General features: G+C 42.6%; 1 protein-coding gene and 1 non-coding gene across 2 annotated transcripts in view; both read right to left on the bottom strand.

The window, feature by feature from the left end:
* SPEF2 (sperm flagellar 2) overlaps nt 1-21807 on the bottom strand; it is a 101601-nt gene that overhangs the window by 76433 nt on the left and 3361 nt on the right. Inside the window, exons 3-7 of the mRNA XM_026649252.1 lie at nt 16368-16620; nt 15150-15320; nt 12883-13023; nt 11500-11582; nt 6834-7050 (exon numbers count right to left, since the gene is read on the bottom strand). Of these exons, the coding sequence (XP_026505037.1) occupies nt 6834-7050; nt 11500-11582; nt 12883-13023; nt 15150-15320; nt 16368-16620 (865 nt within the window). The remainder of the gene's footprint in view (nt 1-6833; nt 7051-11499; nt 11583-12882; nt 13024-15149; nt 15321-16367; nt 16621-21807) is intronic.
* On the bottom strand, nt 598-702 carry LOC112114859. The gene has a single exon (XR_002908772.1). It is a non-coding gene; the product is annotated as a U6 spliceosomal RNA (small nuclear RNA).

Genomic DNA, 21807 nt, shown 5'->3' with positions numbered 1-21807 from the left:
CATCTCTGGAGATATTTAAGAGTAGGTTAGATAAATGTCTATCAGGGGTGGTCTAGACAGTATTTGGTCCTGCCATGTGGGCAGGGGACTGGACTCGATGACCTCTCAAGGTCCCTTCCAGTCCTAGAATCTATGAATCTATGTAGAGCTCCAAAATAAACACTGTGCTGGATATACCAAGCCCATAACTTGACTGCATCCTCACACAGCTGGAAAGAGTGAGCCTCTCCCTGTTTGTTCACATAGTACACTGCCAGTGTATTGTCTGTGATGAACGGCACTACTCTGTTCTTGATTCCATGTATAAAAGATTTGAATGCCAAACAAATTACTCTCAATTTTAGAAAGTTAGTGATCTCTTTTCTTGAGAGCTCCAGTGACCTCTAGTTGCTAATCTGTTGCTCCCCATCTCTTGCTGAAGGCATCAAAGGTAACTGTTACTGAGTGAGTAAGAGGATTGAATGATACCCCTTTCAGAACATTTACATGGTGACGCCACTTTGTAAAGGATAGCAGTATTTCTTCTGGGATGTTCAATCTGGTCAACATACTATTTGTACCTGGTCTGTAATTTAACACCAGCCAATGCTACAGAGTTCTCATTCTGAACGCTTCATGAATTTGCGTGTCATCCTTGCTCAGGGGCCATGCTAATATTCTCTGTATTATTCCAATTTTAGTATATGTACTGCCGAAGCATAAGGTCTGACATAAGTGGCTGAAGCCACGAGGCCCATAAGAGCTCAATAGAATATTATTTTTCAAATAGAATTTTGATAAAGCACTGTGACAAGGAGTATCAGGCCCTTCATGGCCCCCTTCTGGAAGCCCTGTGATCCTTCTATACTGTGCCTCAGGAAGGGACCAGAAAAGGTGAGTCCTCTAGGCCTGCCTAGAGAATCTATACAGAAGCAGCCAATCAGAGCCCAGCAGGCTCAGATTAAAGGCGCTGCAGGGCCTTAGCAGGTCAGTTCCTGACTGGGACCAAAGGGCAAGAAAGGGTGCTCCTTTCTGGCCAACGTATCTCGAGGGATAACCAGAGCTTGGTTCTGGCTGCATTTGCTTAAGCTGGGAGAGAGAGGACCTGAGAACTTTAACCCTAAGGTAAGGTAAGGTAAGGTAAGAAGATAAAGAGTCCAGGTAGGAGGAGGCCCAAGGAAGTAGCAGCAACTAATCGAAATGAGAGGCACATGGCTGCTGTTTATAGGCTCCCTGAGTTGGAACCTGAAGTAGTGGGTGGGCCTGGGCTCCCACACCAGCCACTGAAGAAGTGGTGTAAACCCCAAGAATGGGACAAGGCTCATTTGGAAGCCAAAGCAAAGGGCTGAATTTAAAGGGCCCAGAGCTGGGTCTTAAAACCCTGGTCAGAGCAGATATACAGTTTTGCTATCCCAGAAGGGGTTCATTTTGACTATGTGACATGGCTGAAGGGCCAAGCCACTGAAGAACTGCCAAGTGAAACTGACAACCTACTGGGGGTGCCAGGAGTAGAACAAGGCCTACAGTTCCGCACACAGGAGGTGCTCAAGAGGTAAGTGCTCCCCATTACAACATCCTTTTAGAACACTGAAGCTTCAGTTATCTGTCTTCTAGCAGATAAGCTCTGCCCTCCTGAGAGTCAAGAACTGCTTCTACAAAAGGGATTCTCTATGTAGGAGGCAGAAGGGATTTTTTTCATATTTATCAAGAAGTCTAACCACTTAAATATGTGTAATGTATATCTTTGAAAAGGGCATCTTTTTATGAGGTTTTGATGAGCCAATTATCTAAATAAGGGTAAATGAAAAACTCTGCTGTCTTAAAAGAGTCTCTACCACAGATAGGCACTTTGTAAATCACCCGGGGCAGCAGACAGGCCAAAGGGTAGGACTTGTATTTGGAAATGTTCTTGTCCAACCATGAAAGGGAGATACCTGCAGTGACTTGGTCTGATAGAGATAGGGAAGCATACATCCTTTGGATCAAGAGCTACAAACTAATCTAAAGAGGTAAAGGAGGGTATATTGGATACTAGAGTCAACATGCAGAAACTGAATCGTCTAATAAAAGCATTGAACTTTGTAAGATCTAATATCAGATGAATCTTTCCATAGGCGCCAACTCCATGGGTGCTCTGGGGCGGGAGTATCCTTGGGGAAAAATCAGCGGGTGCTCCGCACCCACCAGCAGCTACACTGCCCCCTCCTTGCCTCCTTCTCCTCACCCAGCACACCGTGTCCCTGCTCTTCCCCGTCCCTCCCAGCGCTTCCCGCCCCCCTACCACCTAACAGTTGTTTGGCGGTGCTTAGAACTTTCCAGGAGGGTGGGGGAGGAGCGGGGACACAGCGCGCTCAGGGGAGGAGGCGGAGAAGAGGCAGGACAGGGGCGGGGATGGAGTGGGAAAAGGCGGGGTGGGGCAGGGACTTTGGGGAAGGGGTGGAATGGAGGTGGGGCAAGAGTGGTGCAGGGGTGGGAACAGGCGGGGTAGGGGGCGGGGTCAAGCACCCACCGGGAAGATACCAGAAAATAGCTGGAGTAGAATCCTTGACCTCTGAATTCCCTTGGAACCTCCTCTATTGCTCAAGGGGCTGAATCTCTGATTTTAACAAGCTTTCATGAGAGTCTCCTTGAATCTGGAAGAGGGGTTTGGATGGAGGAAGTGTTTCAAACTGAATGGAATAACCATCTTTTAACAAGGCATACATTTTAATGGTGAAGGTAATTAACCATTGGAACAATTTACCAAGGGTTATGGCAGATTCTCCATCACAGGCAATTTTTAAATCTAATCAAGATCAGATGTTTTTCTCAGAGACTTCTTGTAGTTCAGACAGGAATTGTTTCAGAGAAGTTCTAAAGGCTGTGTTATGCAGATGGTCAAACTAGATGATCACCATGTTCCCTTTTATAGTCTCACCCTCAGAACACACAGAAATGCAGAGAGAAGAGGTGGGAGGGACACATGAGAGCTCCAACGGGCACTGAGCTGCACCTGCTGGTGCATCCCATGAGTGCAAATATACAGAGGACACTCAATAATGAATTTGTCTTCTTCATGTTTGACACAATTTTGAAATGATTGCACTCTATGATACATAGTCATAAATCACACAGGTGCCATTTTACTATGTTACTAAGGCTTCATTCAAGTAGTCATTTTAACGGTGCCAATCCTTGTAGCATATAGATTGAGTAGGAGGGTTAATGTATTGAATTGAATTAATGGAGATATCCTATCTCCTAGAACTGGAAGGGACCTTGAAAGGTCATCGAGTCCAGCCCCCTGCCTTCACTAGCAGGACCAAGTACTGATTTTGCCCCAGATCCCTAAGTGACCCCCTCAAGGATTGAACTCACAACCCTGGGTTTAGCAGGCCAATGCTCAAATCACTGAGCTATCCCTCCCCCCCCCAATATGAAAATAGTAACCTCTCAAGTTTCCCGAGGTTTCAGTAGCATAGTTGGTTATTGCACTTTCCCCTTTGAAATGTTGGTTGCCATTTCTGCAGACCTGGGTATAATCACAATTTAATTTAAAATTAGTGCAGTGGTGTTATTTTAGCTCCATTCCACCTAATCAGAAAACTATTTGTTGCCGGTCAGAACTGAAGTGTACTGCCTGACCCTGCAGGACTGAAGTCAGAGTGGGGGTCTGCCATGGACTTAAATTGGTGCAGGATCAAGCCCACTATGTGGAAACTTGTACAGCACTTACTTACTTTATCTGCTTTTTATCAACACTTGTAGCCTCTCCCTTTCTTAAGCACCAAATTCAACACAACAATTAATAGGAAAAAATGCAGCACAGTTTAGGAAGAATTAAAACCCACCAAAGCCTAAATGTGAAAGAGACCTAAAATAAGGTACAGGGCAAAAGCATAACTTCAGTTTTATATTGCAGCATTTCTAAAAATCCATAGTAAAACACAGGATCACAAGACACTGTAGAAAAGATAAAATAGGTTTTTAAATAACAGATGGCTTTGTAATGGTGATCATTTGAGAAATGCATGATAAGAGGCTTAAAATTATATCTATTTGGGACAACACTGGCATCCAGTGGCCAAACATATTAATTCTATATTTATGTATCATTCCATACACCTATATATTACTACACATATTTCATGTATTACTATATTTCTATCTGCATCTTTAATTTAAAGATGAATGGAACAGCTTCATGCTGTTTTAAGCTGTTTTATTTACATTGTCATCACTGTGAAAGGAGAAGCACAGAACCCTGAACTCAGGTCTTCACAGGAAAGGCACTACTTCTTCAAAGACTTATGCAGGTGCTTAACTTCACGCACCGTGGCTAGTCCCATACAACAGTGTAGAATAAATATAAAACTATAAAATTAAAGTTACCTTAAGTTTGGTGAAAGAAATATGTGTTGTAAAGAAAGGCCATAATTAGCAAGTGAAAGAAAGGCCTTGAAAGTAATGAGTTATAAGGAAAGGAGGAACGAAATAGGGAGGATGTTTGCTCCAAAAAAATAATTAATAAGATAAGGGAAAGTTTCTAAAAAGATGGCTTCTGTCTGATACGGGCAACTGCAGGTTGTTTTAAATAATCTGTCTTTAAAAGTCCCAAATGGATTTTTACAGAAGCTATAAAAATAAAAGACTCAATAATAATGTGTGTGGAACTGGAATCATTTCAGAGAATGCTATCATGGGATGGAGGTCCTGGACTTCAATCTCTTACCTAGCAGCCTAAATTTGGCCTCCTATCCTTCCCTATGTCATTGTTACCTACATGTACCACAAACACCGGCTCCTCCCCAGCACTACATGTATGTCTGTCAAGATGTCTCGAGAGATCTGCAATCTTCGCATCTGGCAGGCAAGTCATCATGAGGTTCTCCTGGTCATTGCAAATCCAGCTATCTATGTTTCTAATGATCAAATCCTCCATTATTATTACCCATCTCTTCCTAATAACTGGAGTTCCCTCCCCCACAGAGGTATCCTCGGTGCAAAAAAATACCACAACATCATCTGGAAGGAGGATCCCAACTACGGGATCATTTCCCTCTGCTCCACTTTGATGTTTTCCTTCCCTGAGACTTTCATCCTCCTTAACAGCACAGAGGCTTCAGACTGGGGGTGGGACTACTTTCCTGTGTCCTGGAAAGTTTCATCTATGTACCTCTCTGTCTCCCTTAGCTCCTCCAGTTCAGCCACTCTAGTCTCCAAAACCCGTACACAGTCTCTGAGGGACAGGAGCTCCTTGCATCGAATGCACACGTACGCCCCCGGCCCATAAGGCAGGTAATCATACATGCTGCATTCAGTACAATAAACTCTGTTTCTGGACTTCTGCCTGAATTCTCTTTTTACTCCTGCAGCTCTTTCCTTTATTGTTGTTTTGTTTTTATAGGGAGTGTTTATTGCCTTAAGTTTAAAGAATATTAATGAAGTGTATCTAGCCCCCCCATCCCCACTCTAAACTCCTTCGCAAAACTCCCCGGTTAGCTGCTCCTGGTCGCTAGCTCCTCTGGTCACTTAGGAGTGGGCTTTTTAAACCTCTGTTCTCCCTATGTAGCCCTGCCCCTGGTTAAGGGTTGATGGGTACTAAAGGGCATGGGAATCAAAGAAGCTCTCAGCCTTGCCCAGCAGGCCTCTAGCTCAGCACAAAGTCCCCCAAACAAAGAGACCATGCTATATACTTCGGTCAAGCAGCAAACACACCACAAACATACACACTAAGGACAACAAACTCACCCCAACTCTGAGGCTAAATAAACCTGAGGGGGTTGTGGGGATTAAGGGAAGTAACTGCAAAACCCATTTTGAGACACAGCATTCCCCTCCACAAAGCCAGCCATCTTTGTCTGCTCCCTACCCCTTACCAGCACCTAGATCTTATGCTTAATTTGTGCAGGGACTTGCCAGGGCTGAGCCTCGGCACCTGTAGGCTTGGCAGTTCATAGCCCTGGCACCTCTGGGGTTGCCACATTGATTATGAAAGTAAAAAAATTGCTTGAGCCCCAGCACCTCCTTCATTACAAATTAAGCACTGCCCAGATCTAAGATCTGGGTAACTCTAATGCAGCCATACAAGAGGTTTGGGGAATCCTTGCCTCCCCCTACTTCCCTGCACAGCCACTTTAGAAAGTCACAATCTAGCTCTAAATATTTAACAACTTTTCCTGAATGCACAAAAGGAAGATTTTAATCATTTAACTTCATTATTATCTGTTTTAAATTTACCAAGTGACTACGCCTCCTTGAGAGCTAGCTATGTATAAAGTTTGAAGTTTTTAAGTTCAACCATTTTTTGGGAAAAAAATTTTTGGGGCCAGATCTTCAGCTGGTGTAAAACATCTTAGCTTCATTGACTTAAATTGAACTATGACAGCTTTCACAAGTTGAGGAGCTGGTATTATTATTTCTCTCTACATATTTATAGATACAATTTTTCTCCATTTACCTAATAAAAACATCTGAACATAGTTTGTTCAAACACTCCAAAAACAGTTATGTCACCTGAGGGCTGAGATCAAACATGCAAAGTTCCAGCACACCAGCGACTTCCCATTCGATATTCCCAGCTTCCCCAACATGATTACATGCCATAGAAAAACATTTGCCTCTTAGGACTGCTGCAGTAAATCACCCTTACTGCTACCATCATGTAAGAGAAATGTGAGATAAGAATGACACCTCTAGCTTTTGAATTATAAAAAGTCCAGCTCTTTCTGTAATTCTGGAAAAAAAAAATCTGATAGCTAAAGACTGCTGTTAGGGTGCAATTAAACATCAATTTGTTGTTTTATTTTGCCATTTAGATACTTGCAAAGTGGTAATTCTGCATGCGATACAGCATATTGGCATAAATACCTCACCTCTTGTGCTTCGTGGGCTATTAGCTGTTCCATTAACATCTTCCGTCGTCTCTTTTCTCGTTGCTCCCGGGCAAAACTGTCTTCCTCTAGACGTTTTTGAATTTTTCTTATATATTCATCATCTGAATAAGTGCTCAACAATTCAGTAGTTGTCTGGGCTGTGGTGTCTGGAGCTGTTGTGTCTAACTCCTGTATCTGCAAGGTGTCCTGTACATTGCTAAGAAAATACATGTTGAACATCAAAAGAATGGCTACTTCGAGAGGTGTTGTCAATGTGGATTCCACTCTTGGTGCACATGAACCACATGCACATGAGTTTGGATTATTTTGGCCACCAGTGTCAGTTAGGTCCACACCTGTACCTTAAATGTCCTTGTGTCCCCCATTTGAGGGCTTAGCAGGCCCAACCATTCCCTGGCCAGTAAAGAATCCCAGAGGATTAGGACTACACAGGATTGGGGAAGGAGGGTGGGTCATGGAATCAAAATGGAAAACACATCTCAAAGAACCACCATTTACTGTAAGGCTAGTAACCATTCTTTTTTCTTCGAGTGATTGTCCACATGGATTCCACTCTTGGTGACTAACAAGCAGTTGTCTACTTGGAGGTGGGTAGTAGGGGACTTACTTAAATAGTGACTGCATGACAGCCCTACCAAAGAGGATCAGTCTCAAAGAGTCTACCAAACAGTAGTATCTTGTAAATGTAGTGTCCATTAGCTGCCCTACAGATTTCAGAATTAAGGACATTCTTCAAACAGGCAGCAGAGGCTGCCTGAGATCTAGTGGACTTGGTACATCCTGTCAGCTCACTTGAATGTGGCCAAATGGATGCTGGTGTGTGCTACAGGTCTTTTGAGGTTCCAACCATCCTTTGTTTACAGGCATGGTGAGCCTGCCAGGTATACAGGGGTACATGATGTCCAAGGGTTTGTGAGGTTTCGCCTGCACCACTTCTGATCTGAGCCTGCTGGGCTCCGATTGGCTGCTTCCATTTAGCCCCTCTAGGCAGGCCTAGAGGACCCATCTTCACAGGCCCTTTCCTAAAGCGCAGTGTAGTAGGACCACAGGGCTTGTATAGCTAAAGTCTCTGCCAGGAGGAATAAGGCTGATAAGATATGAGTACTAGGGCGAGGGACTGACAGCGGGGGAGAAATACCAAGAAGGATGTTCCCTGTGAAACCTAAGTTGTTTCCGACCATAGACAGATACCTCTCCAGAGACTCTTCCTGATTTCCATCGTGCTATCTAAGGAAGAAGAGTAGGGTGGGAAGGGGAGCACTTTCTATTATACCCCACTGGGTGCAAAGAAAAGGACTACATGAGGGAGGGGCCATCCTGTCAGGAGCTCCCCTGGCTCTGTTGTGCTTTCCTTAACTGGTAGGGGGTGAATTGGTACCAAAGATACCTCCTTAACTTTCTGTGGCTAGTGGGCTTAGTTCTCACCACCTTAAACCTTTCAAGGAAAGTAGACTCTGTTACTGGGCCCAAAAATAAATCATTCATACCATATGTGCCCTGGATACCAACATAGTAGGTATTGATACACTGGACACTGAGGAACATGCTTCCAAGGTTGCCTGTACAGTACCATAGAATTTGTACTGAGAGAGATAGGGCCTGCAGGTTTAGTGGGTACTGCCAGCACTCTTAACAGTCAGTACTGGGGTGCTAGAGGGACCATCTCAGCCTATTTTCTGCTCCTGCACTATTGAGCCTGAGACTACTAAGACTTCTAAGTCTTGTGCCTCAACTCAGAAGGTGACCTATTCTTCAGCTCAGCTCAGGAGTAGTGTTTCTTCCTACCCTATCAGAGGTCACTGAAGCAAGAAGGAGGCAGATGACTGGGGCCTCTTGGTCAGTTTAGCTTTGGGTAGAATCTTGACTCAACCAGGGCTCATGGAGAAAGACTGACTGAGGTCGAGCTGCCTCCCTCCTTTTGGTGTCCAAGGAGGCTTACATATAGCACACCAAAAGGAACAATTTTAGGAAGACTTCGCTCACTTTTTGAGTCTGTTTAGAGAAGAAGTGATATATGGTGCATTATTCAGGAATACGTCTAGGGTGACCAGAGAGCAAGTGTGAAAAATCGGGACAGGGGGTGGGGGGTAATAGGAACCTATATAAGAAAAAGACCCCAAAATCAGGACTGTCCCTATAAAATCGGGACATCTGGTCACCCTAAATACATCCCTCTCAAACAAAATAGGCACCTAGAGTGTCTATTGTTAAGTGGCACTGAAGCTTCACATCAGACACAGGTCTTAAACCCCAGAGATTTTGCTTCTGCCATTTTGCTAGTGCCCACGAATACAGGTGCATGAATGAGGCATCTGAAGAAGTGCGGGTTTTTACCCACGAAAGCTTATGCCCAAGTAAATCTGTTAGTCTTTAAGGTGCCACCGGACTCCTTGTTGTTTTTGTGGATACAGACTAACACAGCTACCCCCTGATACTTGACACGAATACAGGGTGATTCTAGCTGAAAAGCAAAACCTGACTACAATAAGATTTTTTATTATTATTATTATTTCTGTTGCCAATGGGCAGCAAGACTAACAATTAACCTTAAATTCACACAATGTGCAGAGAAGCAGGTGCGCACTGCAGGGGTTCCATCTTGCTCCCACAAATGCTAAAAAGGAACTGATGGACGGTTGGGACACTCAGTTCTTCATGACCTCCGGGGCGAGGGCACGGAGGGAGCAGGCATGGCCCCAACAGACCCTGCTGGCCAAAAGAACCTGGTCTTGTGTGCCTGGGATGCATGAACATCGAGTGGAATCCTTGTGGATTAATCACTTGAAGATTACATACTGTTTTACAGTGATAAAGTTGCTGCCTCCCTGCTCTGCCCCTTCCACTCTGGTCACCAGCTATAATATCAAGGCAAAAGACAAAGATCTTTGCTGCCCTGAAACTGACTGCTGCTGCCTCCTCCCTGATGGGCCAGTTGCCCCTAAGTTCTGACTTTGGGGAACGAGCTTTTATCATCTCTTTGAAACCAGTATGTTGTTTTTGTCAGTCTGTGTGCTTTTTTAAAATAGGCAGAGTGCCTATATCTTTAGTGGGTTGGGAGTGGAATTAATTAAAAGAGAAAATATTCTGCTTAATATATACAGTGCAGCTTTAATTTATGTTGGTTTTATCGTATAGCTGTTCAAGTGGTGTGTTATGTGTTTGAGAGGTATTTTATGTTTCCTCAATCTAAAACCCATACCAGAAAAATGTAAGCATCCCAAGCAAAAAGGCACTGAGTGGCTCTTGAAGCCACTTTATATTATTTTCAGTCTCCTGCTAAAGCACAGGTGAGGCATACCAACAGCAGGTGTCTTTCTTCCAGGGCTTCTTGATGCCCATTACAAACAGTTTCTCAACCAGACAAATCATCTGCTGTTTCTATTTTATTCTGTTCTATTCTACATAGGTTCTTGTACTTGTGCTCATCATGGCAATATCTGAGCACCTGCTTCTATAGCTATTTTACGCAGGCATTAAGGTTCTAGCAATATGAAATTGGAAGCTCCTTGCATGGCCAAATTAGAGGAAGAAGTTCATGTTGAAAAACATCTTCAGATGACTAGTGCAAAATACAGTGATTAAAATCAAGAATTAGATAGCCTGAAACAGCTCTCCTCTGTCTTAATTACGCAAAAAGTTCTCCAGTGAAAAATATAAGTTTTGGAAAAATCAACTAAAAATTAAAAATGGGATACTCATGCGCATAAAATATCACATAAGTATGAAATCTGGAAACATGAATCTTAATCTATCACGTTTAAGGAATTCTTCGCCCAAGAAAACAGGGGGAACTAATGGGATAAATTAGCTGAACTCATCCCTGTAACCTAATGCATGTGAGCAGTCTCATTGACTTCAATGGGACTACTCACATTTGCAAAGTTAAACACATGCTTAAGTGTTTGCAGGATCAGAACTTCAGTGAGGCAAGAGTTCATGTACACTCATAAGTAGCCCTACCTCATTCAAGCCCCAATTGTCCACAGACTAATGCATTCACTTAACTTTACATCAGCTTCAAGTAAGTAAGTGTGCGCGTAAGTCTGTGCAGGATTGAGGCTTCAATGTACACAGTGAAAGATCTCAGTCTTTATGCATCTTCACACATAATGCACAGTGACAACAGGACATTGTAAGATTGTTAATACAACTACTTTTTTTTAAAGTCAGTGTGAATACATGATGTATATGATATTTTAAACTCTTAACAGTTGGCCAAAACAAAATAGATTATCACAGTATCATGGGAAGGCACATGTCAAATTTACAGATTACTTCTGTACAAACATTAAGTTTCTACTCTAAAGCTGTTTGAGAGAAAAAATGTGGGCTACTTTTTAAAAAAAAAATGTACTCAAACTTTCCAAACATTCATTGAGACAAGACCTGGAAAACACGAGCCTAAAAAGGAGAAAGTTTGAGAAAGTTCTAAGCAACTGAGAAAGGCTCTTTAGGGATATTAATGTCTCTTTGTCTGACTGCAAAATTTAAAAGTAGAAAATGAGGTATACTTTAAAATAAAAATGAAAGCAGTTGATATAGGGGGTGAACAGTTTCATTAATAGAACCACAAAACTATTGGATATTTCTTTTTTTCCCCCCAGTGGCTACAGTTTCATTGATGTTAACTTGGTGGAAACATTACCTGTCAGTGACTTGGGTGCTACTAGAAGTAGGGCTCTCTTTCCTCATAAACTTCTCAAACTTCTTAATTTCCATGTATACATCCTAGAGAAACAGCACAGACATTTCAATTGTCTTACCTTCCCTAAAACCACAAAAGATGGATTCAACTATTAACCATTTGTATTTGTACTGTAACCAGGGCCGGCTCCAGGCACCAGGCACCCAAGCTGGTGCTTGGGGCGGCACCTGGAGGGGGGCGGCGGCGCGGCGCTCCGCCCCCGGGGAGAGCGGGGCCACAGCAGGGCTCGCCGCCCTCCCCCCGGCTCTCTGGCCGCCCTCCCCCCGGCCGCTGGGGGGAGAGCGGAGCCCCCGCCGGGGCTCGCTGCCCTCCCCCCGGGGCTCCGGCCGCCCCCCCCCCTTCCTACATACAAGTCAACCCATTGTAAAGACAGCATATGGAGCTTTGCAGTCTTCCATTCTGCACAATATGATTTGCTAGACTACTGAGTAAAGTCAGTTCAAGCCCTGTGAAGAATTCATTCAGGGTTTTTTAAGTATACTGTTCTTTGCCAAGTATGTTGTAATTTGGATTCAGTAGCCCAAATTTTGTCTTATTTTACACCCTGTGTAACCCAACTCATTTGGTAAATTCCAAAAGAGAATTGGACTAACTAAATTATCTCTCTTCCCCCCTCTCCGCCCACCTTCAAAGTTCTCAACTAGATCTGGTTGTACAGAATGTGAGTCAGGGTAAAATTTGGCCCACTTAGTTCTAAGTACAACATGATCCAAATTTCTAAATGGGAAGCATTCTCCAAAAAGCTTTAAATGTATTACATACAGTAGTGTAACATAAGAGAATCCAGCAAAAGTACCTTCAGTCTTCCTTGCTTTGATATGAGACAGCTACCAGTTTTAAATCTTACTAGTGTTTTTGTTGTCAATGGCACTTTTATATAGCATATTGTAAAAGAGTTAATAAATTACAATGCAGAAGTACAACAGTCACAAATCATAAGGAAATGACTAAGGGCTTGATACAATTTCCATTAAAGTCGACAGGAATTTTTCCACTGACTTCAATGTGGCTAGAGTGGATCCTAAAATATTACCAAGGATTAATTTAAGGCCTGGTTCTGTACTACTTACTCTGGAAGAACTCTCATTGATGTCAATGGGAGATTTCCCTAAGTAAAGTAGGCAGGTTCAAGCCCTTAGAGGTTACTGGGCCAGACTCACTACTGCATTAGGCCAGTTTTATGCTGATGTAATTGTTGAAATCAGTTAAATCAACAGTGCCATTTGGTATGCATATAATCCCTAACAGTAGATTTCTACTGAGTTTGCTTGCTTTGCAAAATTTAGTGTTACTAAAACTTAAAGTAATAAAGTTAACACTTACCTCTGCTTCTTTTTTCTTTTTTAACAATTTTTGGGCTTCCATAGCTTTCAAGGTACGGTTTAGTGGTGGTTTTGGAATCTGTATAATAGCTGCTTGAATCCTGGCCATTATTTCATTTTGTCTCCTTCTTCCTTTACGATGCTGAACATCCAGTATAAATCTGTTCAGTTACTTGAATGTATGTAAAATATACTATACAAGTATTGTAATTCACCCACAGAATAATTCTTATAAGCAGAAAGTACTTGAACAAACAAGTTCCAATCTTGCATATAGTGCTATAAAAACTTATGATTAAACCATTTTTTAAAAAGTAGAAAATTTAAAAAAATGAAATCAAGAAGCCCATCTCTATATGTTGTGTATAATTAAGTCTTAATGACTGTATTTTGAGTTCTCCTGATTTGTCGGTCCCCTATATGCATGTGAAACAATCATTTCTTTGGGCCAAAAACTGATCTTGTAAACTAACTTTCTAACTGATCAACAGTCATAGCAACATCCTAGCACACTATGGCTTCGCATGTGGTTGGTCCATGTTGGGAGAGGGAGGTATACTATTCACACAGCAGTATCAGAAGGTGTATGTCTTCACAATGCATAATGCCTCCTGGGGCTGGTAGCGGTGGAGAATAGTACACAAAGAAATGTCCCTTGGTACATTCCTCCAAAGATGCATCGAGGACTCTCATTATGCAGCTTTACTGGTGTACTGGGATCAGGGTCTTCACCTCATCCCCTCCTTGTGCAGATAGGCACCCCCAGCAGCTTGTAGCACTGCCAACCCCGCACTCCCAAGTGCTCACAGCCACAAGTCTTCCCTCCCCACCACTCTGAGGGTGCACTACTCTGTGGCCCTTCCCCATTTTGTGCCACCACAGAAGAGAGGGATAGACCTCAGTGTCACACTACTTTTATTTACTCAACTCCATTACAGATAATACCAGTGTGCCTCCACAAAACATGATTACTGATCTGTCAGATGGAGGATTTTTTAATAATCAAAATTTGTAATATGTATATTTTTAAAATTAAAAACTGGTAATATAATAATTAAAGACTTTCTTGTTTCACTGACAATTGCATGTGTTTACATTTCCCTTTTTTCATTTCTCTTCTTTCTCTGAGGGAAAGTTGCACGGACCCTCACCATTTTTCCTATGTCTCCTCTGCTTTTTTGCAGGTTGTTTTGTCTCTTCTACTTTCCCCTTCCACCATCCTTAGTCCTCTCTCTCAAAAGGCTTTTAACATTAAATTGGATAAAATAATAAAAGCTGAATCTGAAATTAATACTCCTCATTCAACAATTGATTGATAAAGGACTGAAGAACTGCATCCCCCAATGATATTGAAGTGCTGCTCTGAATTGAGGGAAAACAGTACGTTGAAAGGCTTCCTATTCTCTTCTAAAATTTACTTTTTTTCCTCTTTAGAAGCAACAAGTAACCCAAGTGACATCTCTGAGTAGCATTTCAAATACAGTCAAGCATCAATTCTCTGGTGCCTTTTTGATCAATTGTTGAAGCTATCTTCAGATCCAAGCTTTTGGCCATCAATTGTGAATATAAAGCAGGAAAGAGGTGAAGCTGCACCAGTGGGTCAGGAGGTGGGAAAGATACCAAAGTGTCACCATCAAGCAGACTACAGTAGATTAGGTATACCTGGGTAAGAGTTTGAGGTTGGGTGGAAAAAGCAATTTACCTCCTGAGATTAAACAAAAAAGTCAACCCCAAAAGGGAGCATTATATCAAAGATAAGAGAAGCGTGTTTTTATTTTAAAGGTATTTTAAATGTCATTTACATATTTTGGCGAAGAATATTTAGATGGGTAAGGATAGTTTACTTTCTTTTCTTATTTTTCTTATACTGATAAGACCCACTTTATAATCATAGTAAGACTCTTCACGTTGTGTGTCATATTTGGATATTACAACTTTTCATGTGATTGTGGCATTTGCCCTTTATCCTTATTCCTAACAATTCACTTCTGTCATGGCAATATACAAATACACCAAACACTTTATTGTCCTGATGTATGTAAATATTAATATTTTAAGTGATTTATAAAATACTATTGGTTACACAGCCACATCTTTATGTTTGTCAAGAGTGTTACACTTTTTTCTGCTTTTCCATCAATATGTATGTGTGGAGCAATATAAAGGGAATTAATGGCTTCAACAGGACTAATAAAACACTTAAAGCTTACATAAGTAAACATCTGCAGGATTGGATTCTTGGTATGAAAAAATAAATTGGCTTTTCACCTTTTCAATGTCTTGGGCTCTTTGCTCCTCCTGGATTTTTTGAACTTTCTGTTGTTCTGCAAACTGTATACGAGCTATTTTATTTTCCATGTGCTTAGATTTCATTTCAAAATGCTCTGAAACCTGCTGCAGTCTCAAGTCAGTCTGCCGTGGCATTAGGTTTCTAAGACGCTATGATGAAATAATGTTTCAAGATATCTCAGAGTTAGAAACAGTAACACAAACATTAGATTTAACCAGTTAAACAGTAACACAAACATTACATTTAACCACTTAAACATTAAACTACTGTACCTCCAAAACTCAAAACTGTCCTAAAGGGACATTTAAGAAAATACTTTTGAATAGGCACTTCCCATATACTGATGTTCGCAGAACAACAGCTAGATATACAGGAATTTTTTTTTTTATTTTTTTCAGAAAAATTGCCGGATTTGCTGAAATTGACGTAGAGAGTTGTAAATTACAGGATGGCAAATGGTATTTGAACAGATGAATTCAGTCAGTTGCAGGAAATGCTGAATCAGGTGTTCCTTGTTACTGTAGCTGCACCTCTTTTCCCTTTTGGTTTGTGCTATCCACATACAACCTCCTGGTGAAGGGATATTATGGCTGCTCCCACTCTCCTTGAGGATCATTCTGCCAGTGGAGACCTATGTCTGATTTTGTGCCACCAAACAGCATATAAACAAGGGATAAATTTGATTCACAACATACAGCTTATTCAAAATTGCTCACCCTCATGTGGCCTGCTCTCAGAGAGCACTACTAATGAGATCAGGGAGTGTGTACTCTGGCAGGACCTACACCGCTAACCCTCTTCTCAGTCTTCTGCTCTTTGCGCAATTTCAGCATGCAAACTGTACTGCCGAGAAGAATAAGATGGCAGCTGCTGTAAAACTACTGGCCTGTGCTGTTATTTCCTTTGAGGCAATAAAGAAGCCTGGGGAAGAAAGTAGGCAACAAATGGAAAGAGGCAAAGCAAGGAAACAGAGAATCTTGAAGCTGATTGGCCTGCCTATGAATCAATGAAGGGGATGGAAAACTAAGCATCTGTCACAGACGCGTCAGATAGGTACTCTATATCGAACAGAAAGTTGAGTTAAATGAGCTGAATGTTTTTGGATTTTTTTTGTTACCCAAAAGGTATATGTAAATGTGCTGCATTTTAGTCTGTTGATTATCTAGTGATGTATATGACAAACTTAATTAACCTACCTCTCGATACAACTCACTCTCAATGCCCTGGAGCTTTGCAGGTGCTGCAGGTCTCATTGCTTCCATGGCTACTCCTGTGAGCCCCGCCTTCTTCTTTTTTTCTAGGGCAACATACAGTTGATACAAAAGCTTGATTGCAGCCCCATGCTGTTCAGTCATGATATTTTGGGCCTCATTTTGGTCAAATTGCACACCAAGGAGTTGAAGTGTTGGTTCCAGGCGAGAAAAATTGTTAAGTTTAGAGTTTGCGACCCTATATGTTTAAAAAAACAAAACTATATGTAGTATGGTATTTTGCTATTATAAAGTATTATACATACTGCAAAGTACTATGTTACTTTGCACTTCATAGAGTTTATTTTCATAGATCTTAAGGCCAGAAGGGACCATTAGAAACACTACCTGAATGTCCAACTTGCTGCAGTAAGCACTGTGATGATATATACCACTATATCAGGTTATAAGGAAAAAAACTGACTCTGAATAAGAGTTAAAAGTAGGTTGTAATGTGCATGGTGAATACAAAAATAATGAATTATTCATTGATACACACTCAAAAGAAACAATTCAAAATATTCAATATATTCAAAACTTTTTGATTTAAACAAAACCCTTTCATTAATCTAGGTAGCTGTAGGAGAGAATGCAGGCAGAAGCCCAGCAGCAGAGTGGGGCCTATCCAGTTTATTGCGCTGAATGCAGCATGTATGATTACCTGCCCTGTGGGTGGGTGGCGTATGTGTGCATTCAGTGCAAGGAGCTCCTGGCCCTTAGAGACCGCGTTCGGGCTTTGGAGGCCAGGGTGGCAGAACTGGAGGAGCTAAGGGAGGCAGAGAGGTATGTTGACGAGGCTTTCCGGGACACTGTAGATTTGTCCCACCTCTGGTCAGACAGCCCCTGCGTTGTTGAGGAGGATGAAAGGCCCAGGGAAGTAGAGCAGTCAATGGAAGCAGAGGGAAACCTTCCCATAGTTGGGACCCTCCTTCCAGATGGTGTTGGGGTATCCTCTCACACTGAGGTTACCTCTCTGGGGGAGGGAACTTCAGTTGCTAGGAAAAGGCAGGTGTTAGTAATGGGAGATTCGATCATTAGAAACATAGATAGCTGGGTTTGTGATGACCGGGAGAACACCATATGCTGACTTGCCTGCCTGGTGCGAAGTTTGCGGATCTCTCAAGGCATCTAGATAGACTTATGTGTAGTGCTGGGGAGGAGCCGGTGGTCGTGGTACATGTAGGTACCAATGACATAGGGAAGGGTAGGAGAGAGGTCCTGGAGGCCAAATTTAGGTAGCTAGGGAAGAGATTGAAATCCAGGACCTCTATGGTGGCATTCTCAGAAATGCTCCCAGTTCCACGCGCAGGGCCAGGTAGGCAGGCAAAGCTTCAGAGTCTCAATGCGTGGATGAGACGACGGTGTAGAGAGGAGGGGTTTAGATTTATTAGGAACTGGGGAAACTTTTGGGATAGGGGGAGCCTATACAGGAGGGATGGGCTCCACCTAAAACAAAGTGGAAGCAGACTGATGGCACTTAACATTAAAAAGGTTGCAGAGCAGTTTTTAAACTAAGAGATGGGGGAAAGCCGACTGCTGCAGAGGAGAATGTGGATCGGAAAGAGATTTCTCTTAGAGGAGAATCTATTGATAGAGATTCTCTAGGTTTTAGTCAGGAGGAGATGATGGAAGAGGATAAAGTAGGGGCCAGATCAGACAAGAAACATTCACATAAAAAAGAATCTGACACATCAGAAAAGGGCAGACAAATAAACAGTGACCAGTTTTTAAAGTGCTTGTACACAAATGCTAGAAGTCTAAATAATAAGATGGGTGAATTAGAGTGCCTCGTGTTAAAGGAGGATATTGATATAAAAGGCATCACAGAAACCTGGTGGAATGAGAACAGTCAATGGGACACAATGATTCCAGGGTACAAAATATATCGGAAGGACAGAACAGGTTGTGGGGGGTAGGAAGGGAGTGGCACTATACGGGAAAGAAAATGTAGAATCAAATGAAGTAAAAATCTTAAGTGAATCCACATGTTCCATAGAATCTCTATGGATAGTAATTTCATGCTCTAATAAGAATATAACATTAGGGATCTATTATCGACCACCTCACCAGGACAGTGATAGTGATGATGAAATGCTAAGGGAGATTAGAAAGGCTATCAAAATAAAGAACTCAGTAATAGTGGGGGATTTCAATTATCCCCATATTGATTGGGAACATGTCACCTCACGACGAAATGCAGAGACAAAATTTCTCGATACTTTAAATGACTGCTTCTTGGAGCAGCTGGTACAGGAACCCACAAGGGGAGAGGAAACTCTAGATTTAGTCCTGAGTGGAGGATCTGGTCCAAGAGGTAACTATAACAGGACCGCTTGGAAATAGTGACCATAATATAATAACATTTAACATTCCTGTGGTGGAAAGAACGCCTCAACAGCCCTACATGGTGGCATTTAACTTCAGAAAGGGGAACTATGCAAAAACAAGGGGGTTAGTTAAACAGAAATTAAAAGGTACAGTGACTGGAGTGAAATCCCTGTAAGCTGCATGGACACTTCTCAAAGACACCATAATAGAGGCCCAACTTAAAAGTATATCCCAAATTAAAAAACACAGTAAAGGAACTAAAAAAGAGCCACCATGGCTTAACAACCATGTAAAAGAAGCAGTGGGAGATAAAAAGGCATCTTTTAAAAAGTGGAAGTCAAATCCTAGTGAGGTAAATAGAAAGGAGCATAAACACTGCCAAATTAAGTGTAAAAATGTGATAAGAAAAGCCAAAAAGGAGTTTGAAGAACAGCTAGCCAAAAACTCAAAAGGTAATAACAAAATGTTTAAGTATATCAGAAGCAGGAAGCCTGCTAAACAACCAGTAGGGCCCTTGGACGATCGAGATACAAAAGGAGCACTTGAAGATGATAAAGTCATTGCGGAGAAACTAAATGAATTCTTTGCTTCAGTCTTCATGGCTGAGGATTAGGTTAGGGAGATTCCCAAACCTGAGCAGGGCCGCCCAGAGGATTCAGGGGGCCTGGGGCAAAGCGGGGGAGCTGCGGCCAGGGCCGGCTTTAGGCACCGCGGGGCCCAATTCAAAGGAGCTGCCGCCGAAGTCCCACTGCTGTCTTCGGCGGCAGCTCAATCGCTGCCGCGGAGGAAGGACCCTCCGCCGAAATGCCGCCGAAGACAGCGGCAATGATTGAGCTGCCGCCGAAGACAGTGGCGGGGCTTCGGCGGCAGCTCCTTCGGCATGTTGTGGGGCCCTCTTAGGGGAGCGGGGCCCGATTCCGGCCCTGCCTGCGGCGCTTGTACTCACCCGGCGGCGGTCCGGGTCTTCGGCAGCATTTTGGCGGCGGTGGACCCTTCAGTTGCTCCGCGTCTTCGGCAGCACTGAAGGGCCCACCGCCGCCGAAATGCTGCCGAAGACCCGGATCACCGCCGGGCCGGGGCCCGGGGCCTGGGGCCAATTGCCCCACTTTTCCCCCCCCGCTCCCCTCGGGCGGCCCTGAACCTGAGACGGCTTTTGTAGGTGACAAATCTGATGAATTGTCACAGATTGAAGTGTCACTAGAGGAGGTTTTGGAATTAATTGATAAACTTAACAGTAACAAGTCACCGGGACCAGATGGCATTCACCCAAGAGTTCTGAAAGAACTCAAATGTGAAATTGCGGAACTACTAACTATGGTTTGTAACCTGTCCTTTAAATCGGCTTCTGTACCCAATGACTGGAAGATAGCTAATGTAACGCCAGTATTTAAAAAGGGCTCTAGAGGTGATCCCGGCAATTACAGACCGGTAAGTCTAATGTCAGTACCAGGCAAATTAGTTGAAACAATCGTAAAGAATAAAATTGTCAGACACATAGAAGAACATAATTTGTTGGGCAAAAGTCAACATGGTTTCTGTAAAGGGAAATCATGTCTTACTAATCTATTAAAGTTCTTTGAAGGGGTCAACAAACATGTGGACAAGCGGGATCCAGTGGACATAGTGTACTTAGATTTCCAGAAAGCCTTTGACAAGGTCCCTCACCAAAGGCTCTTACGTAAATTAAGTTGTCATGTGATAAGAGGGAAGATCCTTTCATGGATTGAGAACTGGTTAAAAGACAGGGAACAAAGGGTAGGAATAAATGGTAAATGTTCAGAATGGAGAGGGGTAACTAATGGTGTTCCCCAAGGGTCAGTCCTAGGACCAATCCTATTCAATTTATTCATAAATGATCTGGAGAAAGGGGTAAAAAGTGAGGTGGCAAAGTTTCCAAATATACTAAACTGCTCAAGATAGTTAAGACCAAGGCAGACTCTGAAGTATTTCAAAAAGATCTCACAAAACTAAGTGATTGGGCAACAAAATGGCAAATGAAATTTAATGTGGATAAATGTAAAGTAATGCACATTGGAAAAAATAACCCCAACTATCAGGGCCGGCTCCAGGCACCAGCCCACCAAGCATGTGCTTGGGGCGGCGCCTGGAGGGGGGCGGCGCGGCGGGGCCTGGCCGGGCTCGCCGCCCTCCCCCCGGCGCTCCGGCCAAATGAAATTAATAGGCAGCAGGTTTAAAACAAATAAAAGGAAGTTCTTCACACAGCACACAGTCAACCTGTGGAACTCCTTGCCTGAGGAGGTTGTGAAGGCTAGGACTATAACAGGGTTTAAAAGAGAACTAGATAAATTCATGGAGGTTAAGTCCATTAATGGCTATTAGACAGGATGGGTAAGGAATGGTGTCCCTAGCCTCTGTTTGTCAGAGGGTGGAGATGGATGGCAGGAGAGAGGTCACTTGATCATTACCTGTTAGGTTCACTCCCTCTGGGGTACCTGGCATTGGCCACTGTTGGAAGACAGGATACTGGGCTGGATGGACCTTTGGTCTGACCCAGTATGGCCATTCTTATGTTCTTATGTATGAAAGCTCTACTGGAGTCTAAAAGCAATCTAGGATTTTTGATTGATTTATTTTAAAAGGGTATACGAACAGTTAAAAAAGCTCTTTACTTAGATTGTACTGTGAATAGTTCTTTAATCTAGCTAGCATGGTTAATAGTGAAGACATGGCAGCAAGGACTTCACTGCATGCTAACAACCCAAGTACATACCCAGAGTTCTTGATGGGCTTGTACTGGGGCAGCTAGCCTGTGCTGAAATGTGTGCTGCCACGCCTTCATTACTACAGTAGAACCTCAGAGTTATGAGTTCTTTCAAAAGTTTACAACTGAACATTAACTTAATACAGCTTTGTAACTTTACTATGCAGAAGAAAAATACTGCTTTTAACCATCTTTAAACGATATAAGCAGAGAAATAGTTTCCTTACCTGGTCAAATCTTCTTTTAAAACTTTCCCTTTATTTTTTTTAGTAGTTTACGTTTAACACAGTACTATACTGTGCCTTTTTTTTTTTTTTTTTTTTTTTTTTTTTTTTT

This window comes from Terrapene carolina, unplaced genomic scaffold (genome assembly GCF_002925995.2).
Source record: "Terrapene carolina triunguis isolate 2854851 unplaced genomic scaffold, T_m_triunguis-2.0 Scaffold69, whole genome shotgun sequence".
Classification (NCBI taxonomy): Eukaryota; Metazoa; Chordata; order Testudines; family Emydidae; genus Terrapene; species Terrapene triunguis.
This window is presented reverse-complemented; position numbering and strand designations above follow the sequence as displayed.